Source organism: Bufo gargarizans, chromosome 1 (assembly GCF_014858855.1).
Source record: "Bufo gargarizans isolate SCDJY-AF-19 chromosome 1, ASM1485885v1, whole genome shotgun sequence".
Classification (NCBI taxonomy): domain Eukaryota; kingdom Metazoa; phylum Chordata; class Amphibia; order Anura; family Bufonidae; genus Bufo; species Bufo gargarizans.
This window is the reverse complement of record NC_058080.1, coordinates 701,721,003-701,748,608: the sequence shown is the minus strand read 5'-3', so window position 1 is coordinate 701,748,608 and position 27,606 is coordinate 701,721,003. Positions and strand designations below refer to the sequence as shown.

At 42.1% G+C, this 27,606-nt stretch overlaps 1 protein-coding gene across 2 annotated transcripts in view; it reads left to right on the top strand.

Annotated features, from left to right (window-relative positions):
• The window catches only part of UNC13B (unc-13 homolog B), a 339,965-nt gene that overhangs the window by 121,867 nt on the left and 190,492 nt on the right, over positions 1–27,606 (top strand). For both annotated transcript variants that reach the window (XM_044276260.1, XM_044276259.1), the window contains exons 9-11: positions 7,510–7,732; positions 21,354–21,659; positions 24,664–24,754. In XM_044276260.1, coding sequence (XP_044132195.1) covers positions 7,510–7,732; positions 21,354–21,659; positions 24,664–24,754 — 620 coding nt within the window. The remainder of the gene's footprint in view (positions 1–7,509; positions 7,733–21,353; positions 21,660–24,663; positions 24,755–27,606) is intronic.

Here is a 27,606-nt window from a genome sequence, read left to right as displayed (position 1 = left end):
CTGGGTCCTCCAGATGAAAAGAAGCTGCAAGTCTTCACAAGTCTCCCCAATCAGTGGGCTCACTCTGCACTAATAAAAGGGGGTAAGTTAAGTGTTGGATAGGCCATAAGAAGCTGTATCTCTTTATAAATTTGCCTCGGCAGCGTGCTTGTTTGCAGCTTTTCCATTAGTTGCTATAGGAACTGACTTAATTGTCTCAACATTTATTTTATAAGAATCCCCACTTAAATATTTCCTAATAAAGTCTTTTTGAAGTCTGGCGGTGGCAGCGCTGCCAGGTGCAGATCCGCCACTGGTTATTTCCCTGTGCGATATATAAAGCTAATGAATATACGCTTTTGATGGCCGCCAGGAAAGCATTAATATCTGTGGTGCTCGTTTACTGGGTGTTCTAGTTTCCATGGTGATCAAGAAGTTATTCCCATAGGTATCAAGTATTTTTTGTTTCAGTCCAGCTTTACTTAGTGCTGATGTTAGGTTTTACTTTAGGGTCGGTCTAGCCACAACCGTTATTCAGATCTATATTCTACAATTGTTTCCTTGTCCTAATGATGGAGGATAGAGTTCATATTCTCAGGTGCCCCCTGCTGGACAATAATTTGTTGCTAGGAGGAGTCACGGAAGGGATAGCAATCAGAGTACATATACAGTGCCTTGCAAAAGTATTCACCCACTTGACTTTTTTTGTATTTTGTTACAATACAGCCTTAAATTCAATGTTTTGTTAATCTGAATTTTATGTGATAGATCAGAACACAATAGTCTAAGGTGGTGAAGTGAAATGAGAAAAATATATAAATAAAACTATTGTTTAGAAATAGAAAACAGAAAATTTGGCATGTGTGTATGTATTCACCCCCTTTGTTAGGAAGCCCATAAAAAGCTCTGATGCAACCAATTACCTTCAGAAGTCACATAATTAGTACAAGTCAGGGTTAGGTTATAAAAAAAAATATCCACATCTTTGATGATCCCCAGGAGCACCATCAAATCTATCATAACCAAATGGAAAGAACATGGCACAACAGCAAACCTGCCAAGAGACGCACACCCACCAAAACTCACGGACCAGACAAGGTCGATAATCCGAGAGGCAGCACAGAGACCTAAGGTAACCCTGGAGGAGCTGCAGAGTTCCACAGCAGAGACTGGAGTATCTGTACATAGGACGACAATAAGCCGTACGCTCCATAGAGTTGGGCTTTATGGCAGAGTGGCCAGAAGAAAGCCATTACTTTCAGCTAAAAAAAAAAAGGCACATTGCGTTTGCAAAAAGGCATGGGGGAGACTCCCAAAATGTATGGAGGAAGATGCTCTGGTCTGATAAAATTGAACTTTTCGACCATCAAAGAAAACGCTATGTTTGGTGCAAACCCAACACATCACATCACCCAAAGAACACCATCCCCACAGTGAAACATGGTGGTGGCAGCATCATGCTGGGGGGACTGGGAAACTGGTCAGAGTTGAGGGAAAGATGGATGGTGATTAAATACAGGGATATTCTTCAGCAAAACCTGTCCCACTCTGTGCGTGTTCTGAGGTTAGGACGGAAGTTCACTTTCCAGCAGGACAATGACCCCAAACACACGGCTAAAGCAACACTTGAGTGGTTTAGGGGGATACATGTAAATGTGTTGGAATGGCCTAGTCAAAGCCCAGATCTCTAATCTAATAGAAAATCTGTGGTCAGACTTAAAGATTGCTGTTCACAAGTGCAAACCATCCATGTTAATTCCAGGTTGTGAGGCATCAAAATACAAAAAAAAGTCAAGGGGGGATGAATACTTTTGCAAGGCACTGTATCTCTCAACAGCGTTTGCCTCCTGAATCGGTAAACACAGCGCCGTGTATTTTACACCAGCAATGACTACTGCAGTCATTCTCCGAATGGTCAATAATACAATGATTTTAAAACTATGCACACCTTAGACATGGAAAAAGTTAGTTTATTTATAAGTTTACTTTTATAACTCTAGGAAAACGCGAATTCCCTGATTTATCAAGATTGGCGTATGCTATGCCAGCCTTGATAGGGACTGATTTGTCGGAGCAGGGATTTCATTTACCAGGCTGAGGCCTAGTCATGAATTAAATGCCTTCTCTGGCAGTCAATGTGCCAGACTGGAATCTACTCCAGCTTGGGGCTGGTGTAGATTTTACCAAAAGGTTACTTGATTGTTCCTGGGTGGGGATTTCTATTTTGCTGCAGGATCCACATATGGAGACGATCCAAATTCTCCTCTTTGTATGTAATAAATAGTTTTGGATCCACGCCACCATACAGCCAAGAGGCTGCTATACAGACAGACAAAACGCAGAATGCAGTTACACCGTGTCCTTCCTCTCCTCTTCACAGGTACCGATCCGGTATTTCTTAACCCACTGGAGGCTTCAGATCTTATATAGCCCCATCTTTGGAAGAAAATAACATGGCCTAGATCTACTAAAAACTTTTCACCAAAGCACTTAATTTACTTGCAATATTCTTGTTTATTTGCTCATAAAATCCAACACAATGCCCGACCAGGGTTTCGCTCCACTTCATCTGGGGCGTCCTGATTAAGCAGAGCGAAACCCAGGTCGGGCATGGTGTTGTATTTTATGCGCAAATGAACAAGAATATTGCAAGTATATTAAGTGCTTTGGTCAAAAGTCTTTAGTGGATCTATGCCATGTTAATTTTCTTCCAAAACTGGGGCATATAAGATCTGAAGCTGCCTGTGGGTTAAGAAATACCTGATCGGTACCTGTGAAGAGGAGTTTGGCGTTCTATCTCAGTATAGCAGCCTCTTGACTGTATTATGGTGCAGATTTCAGTTATTTACTCCAGTTTCTGGCATAAATATTGATAAATGTGCCAGGGCCAAATGCCCCACCCACACCTTGCCCTGAGCATATCCTCTTTTGATGAACTAGCGAAGGTGGCATAAAAATGCCAGTTGCCACTTTAAAACGTCACAAAACCCAGTTTTGCGACTGTTTAACAGCTGCACTCATCATTGCTTCATTCATTTCCAGGCCAGTTTACAACCTCCTAGTTTCAGGGTTTTCTCATGTGAATGTGTCTGTTCCAGTAATACATGCTGGATGTCAGGGTTTTGTTTCCAGGATGCTCTTGCCTTCACTAGCTCTCATGCAGAAACACACCATTCCTGGGCTGATTATTATTTTTTCCCTCTACAGTCCATAAAACATCTCCTCTCCCTTTACATGTACAAGAATATAACTACTATAATACTGCCTCCTATGTACAAGAATATAACTACTATAATACTGCCTCCTATGTACAAGAATATAACTACTATAATACTGCCTCCTATGTACAAGAATATAACTACTATAATACTGCTCCTATGTACAAGCATATAACTACTATAATACTGCTCCTATGTACAAGAATATAACTACTATAATACTGCCTCCTATGTACAAGAATATAACTACTATAATACTGCTCCTATGTACAGGAATATAACTACTATAATACTGCTCCTATGTACAAGAATATAACTACTATAATACTGCCTCCTGTGTACAAGGATATAACTGCTATAATACTGCCTCCTGTGTACAAGGATATAACTGCTATAATACTGCCTCCTGTGTACAAGGATAGGCATCTGCACAGTTAGGTTTGTATATGCTTGGTGAAAGTTAAGGAACCCCATTGTTGTGTGTCCTATATGCATTATTGTATTTTGTATGAAATTTTAGTCCATAATGAAGTTTTTTGAACAACTGATTGTTGAATGTTTGAAGACTGAAATGAAAAGCCGCCGTAAACATTAGAGGGGATCTGTCACCAGCAAGCTCCCTATCAGTTTGGACAGATACATAGTTGTGGTTTACCTGATTAAAAATCTCCGCTCCTTTCTGTAGCTAACCCCTCTCTTACTGCTTTGCCACTGCCTGGCCCCGTCAATCAAAGCAGCGAGGGCTCGGCTGGCCACAGACAGGAGCGGAGCTTGGGTGCAACAAGAGCTATGGTGACGCCCTTATTGCACCAAAGGCCTAAGTTGCATATTAAAAAAGTTTTTGAACTCTGGAACGGAGCCTCGGATCAGGTGAACCACAGGTATGTGTCTATGCAAACAGCTCGTATAGGGAGGTCGTTGGGGACAGATTCCCTTGAATGCTGCAGCAACTACACCTTGAATGTTTTCTCCATGCACTCAATGGTCCCAGCAGAAGCGTGTTCATTGAGGTGTCATCGCTGCCTAGACACAGAGCATGTCCCTGTAACCAGATGTCTTTATATTGATCTTGATGCATTTTTATATTTCTCTTCCTCATTGCTGTCCATTTGCTTGTGGCTATACTTTTCTCTCTCTGCCTTCCCATAAGTTAGCAGGTATCCGTGTCCACATGTCATCGCCCACCACGCTGACCACTCATCACAGTACAATACTCTTCTTGCCTCATTTATGCTGAAATTCTCTTTTTCCCCCTTCCTTGCCGCAACTTCCAGGCAGCTGGAAATATTTCGGATGGGGAGAAAGCCAGAGTATGTAACCCTTTCTTGCTGGACCTGTCTCGGCATGCTTCATAAAGTGATATGCAGTGTGGATATTCATGCGTACGGGGTCACTGTGTCGCCCCCATCAATCCCACAGAGCCTCGTTCTGTTATTTTCAGGGTTACACTCCATTACTCTATACTATGCTCCACTTTTGAACATCTTTTCATAGTTTTAATTCACACGTGGTTTAGGACGGGTTCTCACCAAGGTTTGCATTTTGATGAATCTGGTTAATACTAACATGAGCTTGTGGGGTGACTTATGGCAAGTTGCTTTACCCAGTTCCCAGTTCTCTAGTAGAATGGGGTAATTTCAGCTTTGAGCTTCACAGATGGGTCACGTCTAGTTGCTAACGACACTTTTTTTGATGGAGTTGTCAAACGGCAGGTTTCCCTGGGCAAATCATGAAGCTCCTGGGCCTCGGTCCAAAATCTGCAAGAGGGTCCCGCAGCTGCCACGTGCCATTTTATAATAGTGTATTCTGTGGTGACAGAAGGGGCTTCTGGACCCTTCAGGCTCCAGAGTCTTGATGTGACTGCTGCCACTGCATTCCCTGCAACTACACTTTTGAGTCCAGACAATACAGAGGGCTGAGAATGGGGGAAAGTGCACCAACAACCACAGCTTCCTTTTATGTCTTACCACGTCATAGTTGGAGAACCAGAGTGGCCACCTGGAAACCTTGAGCCCCTTTCTAAGTGACACCAGCCTAAAAATCTTGCTTGAGATCCCACAATGCACTGTTTTTGTTTTGTGTTTTAAAAAAAAAAAATATTTAATGTTTTTTCCTTGGTTGATTTGGTGGTAAGTATCACATTTAGTAAGTGGCTCAGTCAGGATCTGGTCCCTTTTGGCCGATGGAACATTTATCAGCCTCATCCCTGGTGTTCTAGTAGCAGTGTGATTAAAGGGGTATTTCTGCTTGGATATTTATGGCATATACACACCTGTGTGGAAAATGGGGACCCCTTACCTGCATGGTGAGATTGCACCACCCACACATCCGGGAATAGAATGAATATAGAGGTGGGCAGCCATGTGAATGTCTCTCTCCATTCTCTTCTACTGGAGATATGGAAACAACCATGCATGCAACCACCTCTCCATATATTCTCCACCTGAATGTCAGGGCTGAAGGTTGAAGCAACCCTTGTTCTCCGCTGAGGTGCATGTCATAGAGGTGGTGCCCACATCTTAGACCTTTATGGTGTTGATATGCCAATATCTATGGAGGAGTCAATAAGGATAACAGTTTGGTTGACTAATACCAGATGAAGAACGGTTCAGTACGTAGTCAAGATCAGTGGGGCAATCAGGAAAAACCACAAACATTTGTGAACCCAGCCATGTTTATTTTGTTTCCCCTCCCTTTTTCCAATTCCAGACTCTTTTTAGTAACCTCTCCATCAGTCTTTGCCTCTCGGTTTGTGACTGTCCTGTGGTAATAATGTCCCATATGCATGAATATCCTACTGTTCACAGGGCCAAGCATGCAGCAGTTTCCAAGTAGCCATACAGTACTCTAGTCTGTGTGCTAGATCTTATTCTGCCCATTTTATACGTTTCTGTTCTGTGCAGTTATTTTGCCATCCCCTTCACTGCTGGATTGCCACCTTTTGTATTATTTTTGATTCATGTTGCGTTCTGTGTGTACTGTGGCCGAGTTTCTTTTCAATTCTGTGTGTGCTGCTTTTGTACGATCTCTTCTCCTGACCTTGAGCTGCTTCCATGCCATTATATAAGTAGAGATGCGCTCAATGTGGTAACAGCAGGTGGACTCCTCCAAAAAAAAAAAATAAAAAATAACAACCCTTTTTTCTATTCATTGCTTCTTCAAAAGGTCTTATGAAATGATCCTATTGTAGAAACATCCTGAAATTGATTCTCGTAGCTTGGAAAGTAGTCAGAGCTCGTGATTTTCATATCACAGTCATATAGTCAATTAGGATTAGTCGATGGGTCCAGACCTTGTGAAGAAGCTTTTATATTCCTGGGACAAACACATCTCTCATGTCTTGCAGAATATGGATACGATTCTTTTGGGTCTCTAAGTGAGAAGTGCTCTTCATTATTCCCTCAAGAAATTATAGGTTGTAACCCTATGGTTATTGATTCTTTGAAAAAAAAACTTGCATTTACCAACGACTGAGATGGCTGCTGACAACATGTGCTGTTCACTTGAATAGTGTGAATGGCCACCTTTTAAAACCCCTTAAAGGGGTTGACCCACAAGCAGTATTTACCCATTATTTACAGGATCGGTGATAATGGTATGATCAGTGGGGATCTGACCATTGGGACCTGCACCAATCCCTTGGAAGTGAACAGAGTGGTGGTCATACATCCATTCACACTTAAGGAGCCCTATTTTCATGATCCGTGGGGATTCTAGTGCTCAGACTTCCAGTGATCATACATTTATTCCAAGAAAAAGATGGCACCAGCTAGCCTGATAAAGGTAGTAGTTTTGGTGCACAAACTTAGTCCCGGAACACATTTATCTGGGCAGATTTCAGAAGTAAGATTCTGTGTCCTCCTAATGTCTGAAGACTTCACTTCTCACTTAAATGACCCTACCTAAAAATTCTGTATGAAAAGTCCAGTACACATGCAGAGATCTGATTGACCATTAAAGGTCCAGCCTTGGTGGTAGCATAGTGTCTACAATGTGGTGATGGGTGACCCTCACAGTGCACGTGAATTCTGGTTTACTTTTCTAGTAGTGTACTTTAAACATGATCTTCAATTACTGTCTTGTTTGAAGCCTGAAGAAGGTGAATCCAAGAGTGGAATGTTTTTGACTTAGTCTTGTTTTTTTGGTACAGCCAATGGTGATAGCATCTTATTATGTTTCTCTCTGACTGCATGGCAATTACAGCAAATGGTTTTGAAATTTTAGTATCCCCCTCCCCCACATATAAATAACGTGCGATTACAGTAGACCAGGGAATCATTGTGTGCGGCCTGTAACCTGTCCTTTGTTTCAGCTTTCGAAGATCATGATAGTGCTGTTGACGACCGGGACAGCGACTACCGTAGCGAAACCAGCAACAGCATGCCGCCTCCATACCATACAACCTCTCAGCCCAATGCCTCCATACACCAGTTCCCTGTGCAACCTCGACTGCAGCAGCAAGGGGGATCTCGGGAGTCCTGTGTTGACTCTATGCAGAGCTATGACCTGGACTTCCGGGAGAGGAGGGCACTGAGGTAAGGTCTAATGTAGTATCACCTAAAGGATTTTGTATTCCTGTTATTAGTGATTGAATACACATTTTTGGGTTCATTTTATTAAAAATGAAGAAATTATGTAACACAAGAACAGCCATCCCAGCACTAAACACTGACAATCCAGAGGAGAACTTCAGTGTGGAAGTTCACGTGACTCTTGCATCTTGACCTTTTCCCGTACTGCACTAAACTATAAGCGGGTGAAGTGGTTTTTCAGAGGATGACAGTGTCTCATTTCCATTCCTTAATGGTGATTTTTGATTAATTTCACCATGAAGGACATGATGCATATTTACCGTATACTACAGAACTTTTTTTTTTTTTTTAACTCTCTTTTCTGGAGGATGGGGCAAAAAATGTGATGAGAATGAAATTCTTAAATATTTCAAGAGCTATAAACCTTTTGGTTATGAAATAGTTTTTTTTTTAATGTTTTTTATTTTATTTTTCTAATTGGTTAGTTCCTGTTACTTATAATGCACCAACATAATTCTGCAGCACTGTACAAGTACATCGCTGCCATAAGCACCTGTCTCCAATGGAGCTCACAATCTAAATCCTTTCAATTAACCTGCCAGTATGTTTTTAGAGTACCCAATGCAAACCACCTACATACTGCATGCAGATATTGCTTTTGGTAGGGTTTGCATGCAGGACCCCAGTGATGCCAAGCAACCATGCAAACCACTGAGCCACTTGGGTTTAAAACCTGTGTTTTTTTTAGAACCTTTCCAATCCCTCTGCTTGTCTGCTGGAGTTTCTGCACTGCTTCTTATTCAAAGATGGGAGAAAGAGCAGAAAAGCACAAGAAACTGCACTTTCATCTGCCCCCCTCCATGTGCACTATTTAGTGAATTACTATATATTTTTTTTGTTTTTTCCTGAACATTTACAGGAAGGTTGCAACTTGCAAGCAGGGAAAGGGGAAATAGACACTGCTGGAGGGTAAGGAAGATGGTGTCTTCCTCTAGTGATGGGAGCTCCATGTGTTTACACATCTAGGATTTTTGCACAAAGAAACAAAATGAAAGAGGTTGTCTCATCTCAGCGATGGCCGTTATAAAAAGAACCACAGTAAGCGGTGGCCATACTTATGGAAACTTCCGAGCGGATGGCACTCCGCTGTTTTCATAACTCCCATTCACTGCTGTGGGAGTTAGGGAAAACAGTGGTTTGCCAGGTGCTCGGCCTTTTCCGTAACGTTGCCTCCCCTGGCCAGCGCTTACTGTGCCTTTTTTATGTCGGAGATGGGACAACTTCTTTAAGACAGTACGCTTTAAAAATAAAAAATAAAAAAAGGAACATAACTGTTATAAACTTGTAATTTTCCCCCGTTTATCTCCATATCAGCAATGTGTCTTTTATTAATGCGTTGTTTCATTGCCTCTTGTCTTTAGGGACGTGGATGTTTCTCATGTCTGTATCTTTGCAGTGCTGATTACGACCCTCATCATATTGTGACTCTTTCTCTACCGGTTTCCTACTCTCCCTTTTCTCTCCTTTTCAAGGCGATATGATAGCATAGATTCCAGTGCAAATGGACGTCACGATCTAGAGTCTGCATCAGAATCTAGTCAGCTGACGAGCCGCCATTGTTCCTTAGAAAGCAGGCATTCTCTAGATCTGTCCGATAGGTAGGTCATCCTCCTCTCTGTCCCATGCAGTGTCTTTGGCTTGTCCTGTGGCTGTGTAAAGTGTCATGGTAGTTGCATGTCTTAGTGTGTAATGCAACTGGTGCGTAGTTGGCCGTGTCTGTGCATTTTTTCCATGTTTGTAACATTGGAGGCTTTGTTTGTCTCACAGTCGCACAGAAGATAAAATGTTAGCAGTTTTTCAACAGCTTTGAGGATGTAATTACTTTATTTTGGAATACAGTAGTTAAATCACTTTAAATGGAATGTATCAGCCATGTTTTATTTTTCTAATTAAACCAGATAATAAAACGTCCATTTTTTTCTAACGTTTTTAGTTTTCTGATTGTAAATCTGTTTCATTATAATTTCTGTACTTGATTATGGCGGCAGCCATCTTGCCTAAGCTGCTGTTAGCAGCATTTGGAGATGTTGACCATTGACACAATAGACTGGAGATGTTCATTGATTTTTATGGGAAAGTTTTCCAGGCTTGCTCTGTGACCTCTGCAGAGGTCATTGTGCCGGGTGGGAGAGTAGATAAGCTGTGAGCATCAACTATTGTAAATGTGTGAATGGTGGATTGTGTGTTATCTATACAGAGGTGTTATCTTTTGTTGTAATTCTGCCTGATGATGATAATGAGACATAATCTCTACAGATCAGGAAGTGTCAGCATATAATTAGTCTTAGTGGTCAGTATGAAAACTGCAGGATTTAAATATGTTTCTAAAATATGAATTGGTGACTTGAAGAATTAAAAATAACATCTGCAAAAATTCTTAAATAATATGTCTAACATAAAAAGTTAATTTAAAAATGTAATATTCTGATAACACATTCCCTTTAAAAAAGAGTTGTTGAGGATTAATAAAACATGCCTGCTCTCTTGTAAAAAAATAAAATAAAATAGCGCCACTGCTGTTCACAGTTTTTGTGCGGTGTTGCACCTGACCCCTCGTTCACTTCAGTGAGGTCGAAGTGCAATACCATGGACAAGCGTGGAGCTATTTCTGAATAAAAGCAGCCTCATTTTTCTAATCCTGGACAAACCTTTTTATTCTATATATTAATTTTAATGGATGTACGATATCCATATCTAGACTTTTGTATGAATTTTATTTTAGGTTTTTGATCGTACGTTAGTTTCTCTTGAACAGACTAGATAATTTTTCAGGCCATGACTTCTGCAATGTTCAAGTTCAGTGTTCATGTTTGACTCTTACTGTAAAACCAAAAAATCTAGTTAAGCAAAATGTATACTATGATAAATGGTATGAGTTTTTAATGTTACATGAACTGTATGTTTGTTATTTGAACAGTTGACACAACTGTTGGACAACATTTTCATGTCTTTCATTGTTTTGTTTTGTTTTTATTTTGTCTACTCCCTCCCTGTTCCTTTGTCCTCCCATTCTTCTCCTTTGATCTCTATACACATTGTAGAACTCCCTCTGTAGTTAAAGATAAAGTTAGGATCATTCCCGTAGAGACAGGTTCTGAGGAAAAAGATTGGGAAGACCAGTGCGAACAATTAGGCAAGCAGCATATAGAAGATTTTCTAAAAGAAAGTCAGAAGAACTGGCAGGACACAAAGCTTTCAAAGAAAAACCTGAATGTTGAAATGACTGCAAGAGTAGAAAAACTCACGTCTGGTCAAGACCTTATTCGGAAATCTGGTTTTAAGCAATACCCAGAGGAATATAATACTATTGATAGACGAAAACTGAAAAGAAATTCTCGAACAAAAAGCAGGGAAAGAGAGGGTAATGGCTTCTGTTCAGAAATGATTGTTCAATCTAAAAAAGATATATTATGGTCTGACGCACCATTTGACTCCAATAATGAAAATGTAATTTCTTTCTATCCAATTTTGCGACCTTATAAAAATGGTTTGCTGGTAAAAAGTGGGCGACGAGACCATGACACGTCAAAGCCAGATAAAGATGTCGTACACTTAAAATTCTGTCAAGAACTTGTTGAGCAAGAGCCAGCCATTCTTGGTCACAGTTCCTCACTGGATACTCTGGAGGAGTATGACAGTAGTGCTTCTGAGGGTCAACCATGTTCACCAGTTTCAGATGACGATTTGGAAGAGCTAGCATTGATTTCCCAGTCTTGGGCTGGTCCCAGTCTCTTTTATTCTAGTAATGTAGCATTAGGTCCTCCAAGTTCAAACCCACTTGGTAATTTAAAACCTCTCCCTTACAAAAACTCTTCTAGGGGACCATCTAGTAAATACAGCTACCCCAATTTGAAGTTGTCTCCAGTTGAGGAGCCAACTGAAGAATATGTGGATACAATGGATGAGTTACAATGTCTAGTTGAGTCTGTTTCAGAATATCTGGCTGAAAAGGAAGAAGAAATCAACAAGTTCCATACTTTACCAGTTAGCAAGTTGACCAGTGGAAGTATAGCAATCAAACCCACTTCTGCTGATAACCTAGGCAGTAATAAAATTGACTATTTGCCAAACAGTGTAGACAAACCAAACATAAGTGGCGATGACAAGCCAGAGCCTACTCCAGATTTATCTGGAATAAAAACAACAGTCAACTCTTTGTTTACCTCATTTACACAGAAGGTTGGCTCAGGGGCCAAACTAGTTACAGCATCCGTGGAGAAAATGGTTTCTTCAGCTCCTGAGAAACCAGAGCATCCCATTACCGGGGGGATATCAAAAATCTTTAGCAATAAGTTTAAGTTTGGAGTTAATTTTACAAATGAAAAAAATGATGACAAAATAAGTTTGAGTGGCCAGAAATCGGGTATTTCTCCTGGTACTGGTCCCCATCAAAAGGAACCCAGCAAAATCCAAGAGGGCACCAACCAACCACCTGAAGTAACTGGCAGTTCCTCTGTGTTAAGTAGTAAACTTGCTAACAACCCTCAACTGAGCAATACTGTTAATTTGTATAATTCTAGAAACTCTTCTAAGGTCTTAAAACCCGAATGTGCAGGAGATCACGTAATGGTTGGAATTCATCATTCAGTCTCTCAACAATCAAAAGTAAATGGAGATGCCTTATCCAAGGGAATTACCAAACCAAGTGTGGTTGAACTGAATCAGGATGTAAATGAGGTTACTGTAAACAGATTCCATCCAGAAGAACTGCACAATACATTAACACATGACAAATTTGACTGTACCATGCAAAAATCCACATGTAACACCAAAGACTTGTCTATGAAAGTTACCCATAGCGCTGACCCAAAACCAGGCAAAACTGGTGACTTCTCCACATCTAATAAAGAATTGTTACACCCTTTGAAAAAGTCTTTCAGCCAAATTTTCACCCAGTCTTCTAACAATATGGAAAACAATGCAAGCAACTTGGAAAGTTTACGAGGCTTTAAATCTGAAACTGATATTCGGGACAGTGATTCTTTTGGAATGGGCAACATTAAAATCCCCTTTTTCAGCTCTCTCAGTTTGACACACAAGAAGGAAACTAACAAAAAAAGGGAGGTCTTCTCTTTACCTGTGTTTTCATCTGGTGATAATGTATCCTCTACAGACAAAGAAAGGGAAAAAAGCAGAATTGAGTCAAAGCTGCTGTATAAAGAAAATTTTAAGAAAGAAGCAGAACCAGGTCCATTTCCATCTTTTGACAGAGTTGAACTAAAAAGTCATCAACCTAAAATGGATTGTTCAAGAATATGTAATGAGACACTGAAGACAAAATGTAAGGTTGTAGAGCTCCCACCCTACTCAAAATGTAGGGAGTCTTCAAGAGCAAAAGCGATTAGAACAAGACCTATCTTTTAATATCAGCCACAATTGTTCTAACGGCAGTGTACCTGAGCCTAATCATAATCTAGAAAAAGAGTCCCCCAAAGGATTTATCTCCAGACTGTTTACTTTTTCATCCAATGAAACTGGATCTGAAGAAAAGCTTGTCAAGGAGAGCAAAACCTTTGAAGATAAAAAAGCAACAGGTTTATTTTCAGGGTTATTTAGGTTTGCATCAAATGATAATTTACCAAGCAGCAAGCAAAGCTCCACTAATGTTTTACTGAATGCAGAAAAAGAACCTAAAAAGAGTAATGTGAATGAGATTTCTGATGGTCTGATACAAAGTGAGGATTTAGGTATGTTTAGCAAACTCAAAACTCTTCTGCCGGTGCAGAAAGAAAGTCAAATGGTTTTAAAACCTTTAGATAAAGTTTCTTGCTTAGATGAACAACAAAAACCTCTTAAAGAAGGTTTTAAAGAAAGTGGTCTAGGTCCTATTGAAAGCTACTCAAGGGATGTTTCGGTCCAGTTTGATTCAGAAATTGAAGACTCTGGTTTGTCCTGGATGGATGATTTTGAAAGTGGCTTCTATCCCGTTGAGATTAGTTTTGGTCGGTCAACCATGTTAGAGGGCTTTGAAGATAGAAGAAGCCATTCTAGTTACGAGTGGGACTATGAGGTTACAGGATGGGGTGATAACATGGAGGCAAGAGAGTCTTGTCATGTCAAGCAAAACAATCTATCTAGTAATATGCTAGCAGTAACTGATTTAAGTGGTACAGTCATGAACCTGTGCAAGAAGGATGGGAATGCTAGCATGGATTGGGTATCCTTTTCACAGTTAGAAGAGGGATACATATACACAAAGGATTTAGATCTGGACAATGAGTCGTATAACCAGGAACATTGACCTTGCCTCAATAAAAACTGAGGTCTATAGTTTATATGAAGGAATTCCCTTAGATTTGAGTTTTTCTGCCCAATATGACCATCCACTTTGGAGCTTGATTGATTATGGCTCCTTAATTCAGAATGAAAACTCATTGTATTCTCCTGATAATGATGAATATTTAGAATGGTTAGCTTTATTAGAGTTTGGCTTATGGTGGCAATCTGAAGATGGAGACTGTGGATATTATATGTACAGTGATGGTATTTATGTGTACTCCCTCTTAACTGACCCTACTGGGGAGTATGTCTATGTCTGCACTCCGGACTCAGAACTGTGCCTTGACTATGAAGATTATTTAGAAACTGATTATACTCTGTCAGATGAGACGGTTATCTTGTGTGGATTCAAGGTACCGATAAACAATGGAGAGCTTCCTTGGTTTGTTGTCGATGAACACATGGATAACCATGCCGTAAACGACACCCTTAACTTTGCATTAAATAGAAATGACCACTTAATGAATTTGGAGACCTTTTCTCATATGTTTGAAGAATCAGTGTACTGTGAACGAGACCAGCCTCTAGATTTCTCAACATGTAAACTTAAAAAACTAAAAGTAGACCTTAGACCAGACAATGAAAACATATTTTCAGATAATTATTCACTTGACTTAACTAAATGTCCCCAGTGGCACTCTAAAGTAGAAGTTGTTGATTTGGCAAAGCATAGCACCAAACAGTTTTATGATCGAAAACTGACTGAAACCTCCAAATTTGCATTTATCCCAACTGCCAATGCTGAACCTCTGTCAAAAATTGAATCCCAGTCTACTGAAAAAAGTGATGTTAAAAAGAGTTTATTCAGTCCTGTTTCCTCCTTAATCTCCTCTCTTGGTGGCCTGTTGAATAAAAGTGAAAACCTTAATCTTTCCTATGCTGCTAGTGATGAGCAGTCAGAGGCAGTCAGTGACCTTAATGTAAACAGAGTAAAACCTATGCCACTTGATGATACTGCCAGCCAGAGATATGTGAAACCCAAGTGTGATGACTTTTTGGATAATACAAAGATGCCCAACAAAATGAAAAAACGTTCAGTACAAGGAATTCCAGAAGATCAAAATGCAAACACATGTGATTTTTCTCGAAATCTGACCAAAGATCTTGGAAATAATGACATGTTTACTCCAAGACGGACTTTTCTGGCAGAGGGAAGTATTAGCAAGTCGAGCCAGCAGGTTCCAGAACACACAGATAATGAGCACGAAAAAAATCTGTTTAAGAGTGCTCTGCAAATCTTGAAAATCGGTGATGGCAGCTCAGGACAAAACCAATACTGATAAAAACGCTACTTCTGGCTTCTTGAACTTTTTTAGAACCCAGATTGATTCCTGTGACATCAGGCCCACCTCCATCAGCACCTATTGAAGAAAATATAAAAATTAATAAAACTTCAGAAGCTTTTACTGAAAAGAAGGAAACTGGCATTTCATCTGTATTTGGATCTCTGAGCGATCTGTTTAAAACAGAGTCTGTATCTTCTAAGCAGCCCAGTGACCTCATCCCTATATTAAATGAGAAAAGCCCATCTGAAAAGAAGTCAGTAGAAGTTAAATAGGGATGATAAAGCTGATATTGTTCAAACACCAAGGAGTAAATTACTAAAGAAACAAGAGACTATTCAAGACACTAGCCTGAGAACCACCCTACAATCTACACATAGTGTAGGTAATATTCTGTCTTTAAGTACGCCAGTAGTAAAAAATATCCAGAAACAGACTCCGCTGCTGCTGTCTCTAACAAACGTTTACTACCTGCTACCCCTCAACAATCTGTAAAATTAGAATTTGGGAGTAATGAACAGCCTGCAAAAATGTCTGGCGAAAGGGGTCTTCAAGACCATAAACCAGAACAGCAAACCAGTGCACAAATAGGGGACAGTCTTTCGCAGACAGCGAGTAGCATTTTTAATTTTTTCAGTAAATCAGGCAAGTCCGATTCCACCCCTGTGGAGGTACCAAAAACTCAAGCTAAAGAGTCAGAACAGAGTCTATTTAAGATGCCTACTTTTTTTTCTTCGAGTAAACCCAGTGTCAGTGAGAGACCACCACCCAGTACCAATACATTTTCTAGCCTTTTTGGCTTTTCTTTGTTTGAAGGGACAAAGGCCCCTGATGTTGGTGTGTCAAAAAGCACCAGAGAGGATGGTGGTGTGAAGTCAGTACAAAAACAAAAGCCAATTTCAGATTCTCATTCCTTCTTGAACAAGGGCTATAGTGAAAATGCAGATGAACTAGATAAGCCTTGTGCGAGTAAAGGCACTCCAATTTATGATCCATCAGTTTGTGGAGATAGTCCACTGATGGGACCTTGTGTGGTTGATGAAAGTCCACCACCAGATGAGCCATATATTTCTACCAGAAAACCAGACCTTGAATCTTGGGAACCAGACAATGATTTATTTCCAGAAGATTATGAAATAGATACAACTTTTCAGGTCCATGGATTCCAGAATGGAGGTCCAGAGCAAGAGGAGTGTGGATATGAAGGTAATGGTCTGGTGGAGCCAAGTGAGTATGCTTATGATTTAGCAAGTGAACAGGTTGACTACATTTCTGAAGATGTTAGTCAAGTAAATGGTGGTGAGCATGCCGAAAGCACAGTAAATGAAATAACAGAACCTTCTGTGGAATGTATTGCCCCAGATTCAGAAATGTGTCCCACTGTTAACACGAATGATGAACCATTTGCTCCTGTAACCAAATTTACAGATAACTTAAGCTCTGTGCTTAGTGAGAAAGAATCCTTTTTTATTGGAACGCCAAGCAGCTCTGGGTCCGATGAGGAAACCCCTTTAAAATCCCAAGATTATACGCATGAAGTTAGGACTAGTTCCAGTGACTTCAATTTGCAGAAGGATGAACAAGCTACAAAGGAATATGGATTTGTACAGAATAACCTAGGTCCATCCTCCACCAATATACCTAAGGAGACTGAGCAGGAAAAATCTGTGTTTGATTCTTCAGTTGAAATCTTCTCTAGCTTCATGTCGAAAATCAGTGTGTTTTCTACATCCTCCAGTGAGCCCCAGAAAAATACATCCAACTTCTACTTTACCCCTCAGTCCTCATCATCTTCAGCACCCAAGAAAAGCTCGTTATTTGGATTCTCCTCTTCTCCTCAGTCAAGTACATTTTCCAATGACTTCTTTGGTATTTTTAAAGTCTTCTAGTGAAACGACCAATAAACCACCTGAAACAATGGTGCCCACAAAAGGAAGTAGCAGTCAATTCAAATCACCTGTTCAAGCAAACAATTTAATAAAACAAAGTGGTTTTGACAAAGGGCAAGTTCACATATCTAATCCACCTGTGAATGAAGGCACCAAGATGGGGCAAGAACCTTTCTTGACAATGGAAACTTGTATGGTGTCCACAGATTTTCTCAGTGGCGATTTTATTCAAACTAATGACACAATAAACTTCAAGGATGGGGAGTTTAAAGTGGATCATTTAGAGCGAGGACCCAGTAAAGTGGAAAAGACTTCCCCAATTGAGCCATCCTTAAACATCATTAAGTCATCAGATGAGGGCTTTCTTAACAATAAGATCGAGAATATGTTGATTTGCCCTTCTGAATTAAATCTAGATACTCAAGACTCTGCTATAGGTAATCAAGATATGACTAGTAAGACTTTTCCTGCTTCTTTTCCAACTTCAACAAAGACCCTTTTAATTGAAACAACTGAAGTACAAAATGCAAATGGTCATTACAATAGCCAGTCCCCTGTATTTGGGAAACAGGAATGGTCATTGGCTTGGAAGGTGGATTTGGAGAAAGGTCCTTCTGAAGTTGACTTATCTAGATTGCCTGTGCTCCTGAAAACCAGTGCAGACAACCTTTCTATAAATGAAACTGAGAAAAGTCCTGTGTATTCTAATGGAACCTCAAAAGTAGATGAAGATGCAGTAATTTCTGGGCAAAGCTTATTAAAAGCCAAAGACACTTTGGACTTATGTTCTCTCCAATCGGAATCATCTAGCGTTCTAGCACATAGTTTAGATGAGCCTCAAACCAAAGTCCATGCAATTGACCTAAGTCCAAGTCCCTCTCCTTGTTTGGATATTACATTAGGAAGTCTCGAAATAATGTCTGCAAGTTCTTTGGATGATCAAGATCAGTCTGAGCCAAAGACCAATGATCCCACATCCAGCCCTAGAGTCTGCACTGTCCCTTTTACCAAGGGAGCAGCAACACAACTCAATAGAAGGGAACCAAGGCCAGTTATATGGGCATAATAAATGGTGTATATCATGCAGCCATTTATAATGCGCCTTAGAATTAGTGCTGTGTTACTTGTTTTAATGTAGTAAACTCCCCTGCTATTGACTCTTCAAGCATTATAGTTTTAGATACGAGTTTGTATGCTTAAGTCGTGAATATGACAATCCTACCCTACAGTCTCCTCTAGCAACACAAATGTCAGCCCCACTTTTCACTTGTTTCTACCGCAAACACCCAGTCTACCTGACCACTGATCATTTTCTCCATAAAGAACCTTAGTGGGTGAAAATCATGGGTGGTCAAGCTCCTAGCCTAGGGACACTCCTGATGACCAATGTAAGAGGATAATGTTTAAGCTCATTATTTAAGTCCTTAAAAAATATCTTCTGTTCTACAATGGAAGTGTCTCTGCCTAGGAGTCTTTCCTTGTATTTTAGTGACGTCTGCTTATTGAAGCTTCGATGTTTTAGCTCATTTTGCAAATATACCTAGATCTTTTGTGAAGAGTGTATTCGGAAAATGGTTGTCACTGTTTAAAACCTCCTAGAGTTTAAAATGTCTTGTAAATTGTATTGACTGCTCAGTCGATCATAGCTCTGTTGAATGTAATTATTTTCATACAACCCATTCCTTCAACAGGCAAACAATCCCCCTGTTTATAGAGTCTTGTAGTCAAGTGGCATCCAACCTGTTGATCTACAGCTGGTGCAAAACTGTAGCACCCTGTCTGCCGGGGGAGCCTGTAGGTATCTGAACATGCTATGAGTTACTGTTTTGCAACAGTTGGAAAAACACAGGTTAAAGATCACTGATGTACAGTGGTCCCATTTTGGAAGTACTTCCTTACCTCTTTGAAGCACTATGTTAGGCCCAAAGTGTGGCATCTGAGTAAATCACTATTAAACACAACAGTTTGCAGTGAAACCTTGTTTTCTTGGTGCCCTCTTTAGTATTATGCTTTTCATACTTGTAGACTGTGAAACTTAGTCTGAAACGTCAAACCATTTAAACACCGTTCTGTAAATGGTGGATAGTAAAATAAGCAGAACACTCAATAGATTACAGTCTTTACTAGCCCTCATAAATTAGAGTAGCTCATATGGGCATGACCCGGTGTTCTACAAAGCCGGGCTATCTCCTCTTTTATCTCCTGGAGAATCTAAAATTAAAAGTCATCAAAATGCAAGTTTTGTCCCATGTATGTAACATGGGAACGGAACTCACCAGAGCTGTCTACCAACAGTTTATTCACCTCTTCTCCCTGTTGTGAACACATGGACCATGCATTCTTAGCCGGGAGTCATTTGACCACTATCTATCGTATATAACCACCTTTACTATATGATATGCTTGGTGTCATAGTTTAAAGGGGTTGTCCAGGATTTTACAATTTACAGCCTCAAGATAGGCCAACAATATCTGATTGGTTGAGGTCTGACACCCAGCTTTCCCTACACAGCTGTGTCCATTGTGTAGTGGTCGGAACTAGTTACCGTTGAGCTGCTCCCCTTAACATCAGTGGGAGCAGCACTGGAATAACCTGCTCCGTCCACTACACAGTGGATAGAGCTAGGTAGTCTCGGCACTAGAGCTACTCCGAAACAGCTAAATGGCTGGGGAGGGGGTGTCAGACACCTGTTGATCAGATTTCCTGAGGATGAGAAATTAATAGTAAAATCCTGGACAATCTTTCTTGGATAAACATAGCAAATGCTCTTCAAAAATAGTGAGATACAGGTGGTTATGATGGGTGGATGGTCTGCCAGTCAATCAGTGGCACTAAAATGACCCAGTTTTTACCAGTCTGCCTTTCAGAGAGATGGCTTCACTGGACATTTTTAACCATTTAAAGGGGTTATCCACGACTAAACTTTTTTTTTTCCAACAGACCTCTTTAGAGTGGCTGGACCCGCGGTGGGGTTTATCCTTACCTGGTCCCTGCTGCTGGATTCCGGATGCATTGTTCCACACCTGCCTCAGCAGGTCCCAGGTCTCTGGGAATTGACATTCTGTTGATGAGTGTCACGTGACCGCTGCAGCCAATCAATGGGCGCCTGTGCAGCATATGACCTAGTGACGTACCACATGGGTGTCAACAAGATGTTGATTCCTAGAGACCTGAGGAGGCCATGAAGCTATGCAGCTGGAATCCAGTGGCGGGGACCAGGTAAGTATGATCCCAAGCACAGGTCCAGCCACTGAAGAAGTCTTTTAAAGTTTAGTCGTGGATATATCTGCATTGGACACCCCCGCCTCTTCTGCTAGATGGCTGCATGAAGTATATAATCCGACTTTAGCAATATTATTACACTATAATGGGACAGGATAATTCAGCCATTCTTCCATTCATATAAACATCAGCACATGTGCTGAGACTTGTGTGTCATGTTAATTACATCCATGTCAGATAACATACCGTCATGGATGAGAACAGACAGGATCCATTATCCTGTGTCTCACTGGAAATGCAGGACTTAGATTTTCCATTATCATCATTTAAGTTGTCACACACAACATGTCTGCCAGGCTAATGTGCCTTTTTGTCTTTCATTACATGTCTCAGAAGTTGCCTGAGGCCCCATCATGCAGCCTGCTAGCTTGCGTTGTGGGAGATGCGTTTTTATTCTAATATACACTTTCATTTATTATCATTTGCATCGTTGAGAAGCATGTTCTAGAGCTGACTTCTGTACAGTTCCTGCTCTTCCACAATGCACTAGAACAGGCGCAGCATGCCTTGTACAGACACTTCAGCCTGCAGAGGGCAACACTGAGAGATCACTGGAGGAATGCAGAATTGTGAATGCAGCTCTGGATGTGACCATGTACTATACAGATTACATAGAGCATCTGAAGGAAAAATTGTATTTATTTTTTTTAAAAAACTGGTCTAACTTGTATTGGGCTCAAAGGTGAAGCCATGTCTAAAATTCACGTAATAGATGATCCACGCTTCTTTATGGTGTTCTGCTGTTTTACCTTCACCTGTGTTTTGGTAGCATGTCGGTCAAGGGTCAGACTCTCAGAAATAATTGTTCTCCGATTCCTCCTTCCCCCACAGTCCTGCTGGGAGCAGTCGCTATGGCTCATCTGGTAATGTCAGCCAAGGAAGCTCCCAGCTGAGCGATTCTGACCATTATCATGAGAGTCTACAGTCTCTGGACATGGAAGAGGAGCACCATGATCCAAATTACTGCTTCGGTGGTTCTGCTAACCAGAGGAAGAGTGACCAAGAGTGGTACAATGGCCTTGAGCCCAAGAGAACAGGAGAACCTCAGGGAGGCGAGGCACAGCCTGAAGAAGTGGCCGCCAAATCACCTCAAGAGCTAGAACTAACCAAAGATGTTCAGCTGGAGAAGCAGGAGAGGTTGGTATTGTCATCTGCTTATTACTTGGTGACCCTAATTCTCAATCGCTAATCCTGATTCTGGATCGCTGTACGGTTTTATGACCTGGTATCACACATGAGAGCCTTGAATACATGAGCCCAACAGAGAGTATCTCATGTGAGGGCAGATACCTAGATAGCTCAGTATTCCACATCAAGGGTGTACAATACACCAGTTTAAGATTGTATCACACATAATAGGCTTAGATACACCTACTTATTAGATAAGCCTACACATAAATCGCTAACACTACAGCATGGTATCTCAGACGAGAAGCTTGGGGTATGTTAACATGTCAGATAAAGTCACTCAGCATCACAGTATGACCCATGATGGTCTTAGATAGAATTCAGACTCCTGTTCTCCACTTTGTTTTTAAGATCAAAGCTTTTATTATAAATTAAAGGGCGGTTCCAGTCCAAAAACTTTTTTCGGCATATAGCCTTCTTCAGTACAACCGGTTTGAGCCGCATAGGTGAAAAGAAAAAAGCATAAAGATTGAGGACCCTCAGTGGGTGGCAGGACGCTGCAGTAATTAGGGCTCTATGGCCCTGTATGGCAAGTGCTGTGGTAAGGCCGTGGCCTAAGAAGAGAGGCGCCATGAGGGGCTTAGACACACCAGCCCAACATTCAGTATCCCACCTGAGAAGAGGCATAGGCTTCATAACCACGTAAGACGTTTAGATACACTGGCTCACCAGAGAGTGGTTCAGATAAGACACAAGACGATATCACACACAGTGGACTCGGACATAAGCTCTTTAAGCAGTATCACACCTAAGAGGCTTAGATATGGCGAGAGTATCACACATGTTCAGCTGGGATACACCCGCTCAACAAGCTGTATTACTCAAGAGGCTTAGATACACTGCTGCACTGTGCTTGGAGTTATTTTATGTGCGGGCAAGTCAATGGGTGCCACATAACACTGGCCATACGCCTTCCAGTACTGTGTGGACGGATGCCCGGGGGGGGGGGTATCTAGTGCGGCATCGGCTACATTGTGGCTCGGAGGAGACGATTGCAGGAGTTTATGGGCAGCGTTACGTGAAGGCATCAGTATTCACGCAGCATCTGTAGTAAACACACTCCGTCTCAGTACAATTGCAGAGCAAGATGAAAGCTTTCGCTCCAAGATTGTTCCTTGCGTCTAATCTAATAAAGGATGTGGCGGAGAAGTACAGCACATCCATTCCTTATCCCGGCTCCGAGCCGCACACAGCCCATAATGCAAGCGTATTAAAACAAATTTGTTACAGTATTTGCAGTCGTCATGTGTCGTCTTCTCGCACCCGAGATGAGGCTCCTGTCCCGGTGCCTTGCGCCTCTAGATGGATGTTTTAATTCTGTAACCTGAGACAGTCGCCGATTCTGATTAACGCATTTTAGTCCTCAGCCATAATTTATCTTCCGTCCTGCTGGGCACTTTTAGTACATATCATTTTGCAGCAGGGGGCCGTGTACAGCTGCACTTTCCCACACATAGTGGGTGGACAGGCCATTCGGCGTGACTGAAATCTATGCATTAGATAAAGTTCCACACGCAGACGTCTTGCTGTATGAAGCCGGGAAGAATTTATCTGTATTAAACATTTAGCTGGTTTGGCTATTTCAAGTAAAGGTTTCATTTCTTCTCTCTAACAAAACTTTCTCTTTATGCAGAGGAACATAAAACGCAGTGCTCCTCATCCTTCGGGGCCCTCTCCCATGAGCCTGCATCTTCCAGAGCCTACTCCAATGAGCCCGCATCCGCCAGGGCCCTCTCCCATGAGCCCGCATCCGCCAGGGCCCTCTCCCATGAGCCCGCATCCGCCAGGGCCCTCTCCCATGAGCCCGCATTCGCCAGGGCCCTCTCCCATGAGCCCGCATCCGCCAGGGCCCTCTCCCATGAGCCCGCATTCGCCAGGGCCCTCTCCCATGAGCCCGCATCCTCCAGGGCCCTCTCCCATGAGCCCGCACCCGCCAGGGCCCTCTCCCATGAGCCCGCACCCGCCAGGGCCCTCTCCCATGAGCCCGCACCCGCCAGGGCCTCTTTTCCATGAGCTGGCACCCGCCAGGGCCCTCTCCCATGAGCCCGCACCCGCCAGGGCCCTCTCCCATGAGCCCGCACCCGCCAGGGCCCTCTCCCATGAGCCGCACCCGCCAAGGCCCTCTCTCATGAGCCCGCACCCGCCAGGGCCCTCTCCCATGAGCCCGCACCCGCCAGGGCCCTCTCCCACGAGCCCGCACCCGCCAGGGCCCTCTCCCACGAGCCCGCACCTGCCAGGGCCCTCTCCCACGAGCCCGCACCCGCCAGGGCCCTCTCCCACTAGCCAGCATCCGCCAGGGCCCTCTCCCATGAGCCTGCAAACCATCTTCCTAAGCTCCTCTTATATTCCTTGTTTCACTTCCCTGTTATTTTCAAGACCTCTGCTTCCTGTCAGAAGGTATAAACATTGATTTTATTATATTTGGAGGCTGTAAAGTGCTCCTGACCAAGTCCTGCTCACACAGCTGATGGGCCTGCTGGCGTACAACAGTACGGGTGGGTTCCATAGGCTGGTAGATCTGAACAGGAGAGAGATTTGTGCTGCTGATACATTGTGAGAAACCTTCAGCTGTGAGCAAGACTCGATCAGTACTTGTTTCCAGCCTACGACTATAGACAATTACTGGCTGAGGAGGGTCATTGCTGCAGCTTGCATGGTCATTTATTGAATGTCAAGAAGGACCAGAAAGCGGAGACCAGCTGGGCATCAATAAGTACTGGAACGGGAGCCGTAGGGATCAATATGGGATAAATTATGTATTTTTTCTTTAAAAATGTTTTGGGCTGGATGACCCCTTTTAACAACTCTACAGTTGCTGATATACTACTAGTCCCAGCATTATCATTAGCCTGATATTCCCATACACAAGGGGAGCGTGTCATACTACAGTTGATATTTGTAGTCTTCACCTTTCTTACAGCTTTCTTATATTTTGACTTTCTTCCCCCTACAGCTACCATGAAGATGTCGGTCCTCCTCCTTTCTCCCCCGCCAAAGCTCGCTGGCTCCGAGCTATTAATAAAGTGCGGTTACAGATAACCGAGGTAGGAATACAGCACTCTTATTGTTTTATGTTTGTCCCGAGATCCGGACTCTGATTGTAAAATCTCCCGTCACATACATGGCTGTAATCTTCTGCACACGCCAGGGTTAATCCCTTTGCAAACAGTGGCAATCTAGTCTTAAACCTGCAGGGCCGAGGAGAACTTCACATTCCCCGCAGCCGTCAGCAGGTGTTGTGCGGTGTCTGTGCCGCCCGCTGACCCTGCAGTGACTGTAAAGGGTATATTTACCAGTTTTCACATATCTATAATCTACTTAGAAAGTTCACTCAGTTTGTACAGTACATAGGTTACTTATCCTGAGTTACATCCTGTATTATACTCCAGAGCTGCACTCACTATTCTGCTGGTGGAGTCACTGTGTACATACATTACATATCCTGTACTAATCCTGAGTTACATCCTGTATTATACTCCAGAGCTGCACTCACTATTCTGCTGGTGGAGTCTGTGTACATACATTACTTATCTTGTACTGATCCTGAGTTACATCCTTTATTATACTCCAGAGCTGCACTCGCTAGTCTTCAAGTGGAGTGACAATGTATGCACATTACATTTCCTATCCTGCACAGATCCTGTATGAGTTTAGCACTGCAGTATTATACTCATTGCACTCACTATTTTTCAGGCTTCAGAGCTGAAATCTCCTAAATCTTACTGTTTATTCAGGGGTCTGCACAGATCTTTCTCTGGGGAGTTGCATTATAGGAATTGTCTTTATATCAGGTACTCTAAGCAGTAAGGGATGTCTGTCAACAAACTTTTTGACCATCTCTTTTAACAACTCGCAGAATTATGACTGCAGCTCTGGACTATAATACAGGATGTAACTCAGGAACAGTACAGGATAAGTAATGTAATGTATGTCCCACCAGCAGAATAGTGATTGCAGCTCTGGAGTATAATACAGGATGTAACTCAGGAAAGTACAGGATAAATAATGTAATGTATGTACACAGTGACTCCACCAGCAGAATAGTGAGTGCAGCTCTGGAGTATAATACAGGCTGTAACGTGGAATGGGTCCAAGATCAATAACATGATGTGGCTTAATTTTTCTACAGATACATTAATTGCAAAATGATGATGATTATACATACAGAAAATGATAGGTGAATATACACTTTAAACTTTCCCACAGCCCTGCAGGTAATTTTATGCAGAAGTTATGGGATTGCATGCACAATATCTATAAAGCAGGCCCAAATCAACACTTCTGTAAGTAGTAATTTTTGAGGTGCTCATCACATCCGGCTCGAACGCTGTAAGACTTCTCCAGGAATTGCATTGTTTTCAAGCAGCGAGGTAATCATGCTTTTAGGGTCCATTCACACGTCCGTTTTTTCTTTCCTGATCTGTTCCGTTTTTTGCGGAACAGATCAGGACCAGATCAGGACCCATTCATTTTCAATGAGTCCTGGAAAAAATCGGACAGCACAATGTGTGCTGTCCGTTTCCGTTGTTCCGTTCCGCATGTCCGTTTAAATATAAAACATGTCCTTTTATGTTCCTGAAAAATCGGATCCTGGTACAATGCAAAGTCAATGGTTCCGCAAAAAACGGAAGACATTCGGATGTCATTCCGTATGTCTTCCGTTTTTTGCGGAATCCGTTCCTGGAAACACATAGCAAATTTTTTATTTTTTATTTTTTTCAAAGAAATCCAAACAACTTTATTCTTATTGTGACCTGATAATACAGCGCCCACTACAGGCGGGTGGCAGTATGACATGTCATTGCCATCTGTGTTCTTCATGGGCGGGCCTGGTCCTCTTGTTAGCAATAAGTCTGACCAACTGGACTTAAATTTTTTTTCTCAATTAGAAATTCTAATTGATCTGACTTATTACTACTGATGTACCATGACCTGGAAGAATGAGAACCTTCTCAGATATCCCAACTGATAGCCATGGCTCTGCACCAGTACAATAGGTAATTACTTACTGGAGCATCCCTTACCTTATAGGGTGGAAATCGGGGCTGATATTTCACTTTCAATTGGAAGTGTCTTAATGATGATTAATATATTTTTTCCTGCTCGTCCCCTGCATTAGCAGAGCAGCACAGCGTAGGACCACTGGGGTCTTCTGTAGTACATGAAGAAGCGTGTTCCCACCTTAGACATTTATGACGTATCCACAAGTCTAATACTGTAGACCTGGGTCCCACCTCTGTGACCTGCCCTGACCTACAGAAAGGGATCCACCAAGGTAGGTGCAGGTCCCAGGGGTTAGATCCCCACCTTCTGACGTGGTCACTGTGAAGAGAGGGGTTACTTTCTCCTTCACTTCTATGTTCTGAAATCCGTGCGGGAGGCAGGTGCAGGTCCCAGTTATAAGATAACTTGTGGATATGCCATAAATGTCTAAGATGGGAGGACCCCTTTAAATAGGCACCCTATGATCCTCCTATGATCTTTCCCTCCAGCGTTACATCTACTGGCAATAACAGCCAAATGTAGTGAGATCCTCACATCCCCTTCTCCCCAAATCTACTAGTCACAGGGGACTGCCCCTTTAAGCACTTTCTGGACGGTCTCGTCCCTTTAAGACCTTGCCTGGCAAAAGTATTTTTTTCCTGGCCCTTACAGGGTCAACCCGTGCGTGTGTTGCCCGCAGTTTCATGGCATCAGGCAGCCGGGGAGGTTGCTCATGACTTTCTAAATCCTCCAAAGCTGATTTACTCGCTGGAAATGTAAAATAATGATTTGTGATCAGTGTGCGCTTGTCATCCTGCGAGTAATAATGAGAATAATAGTCGCCGGGATGAGGAGGCACTCCCCCCTTAAATGCGTGTTACATGATGATTGCTGCGTCATGTGCTCCCGTCTC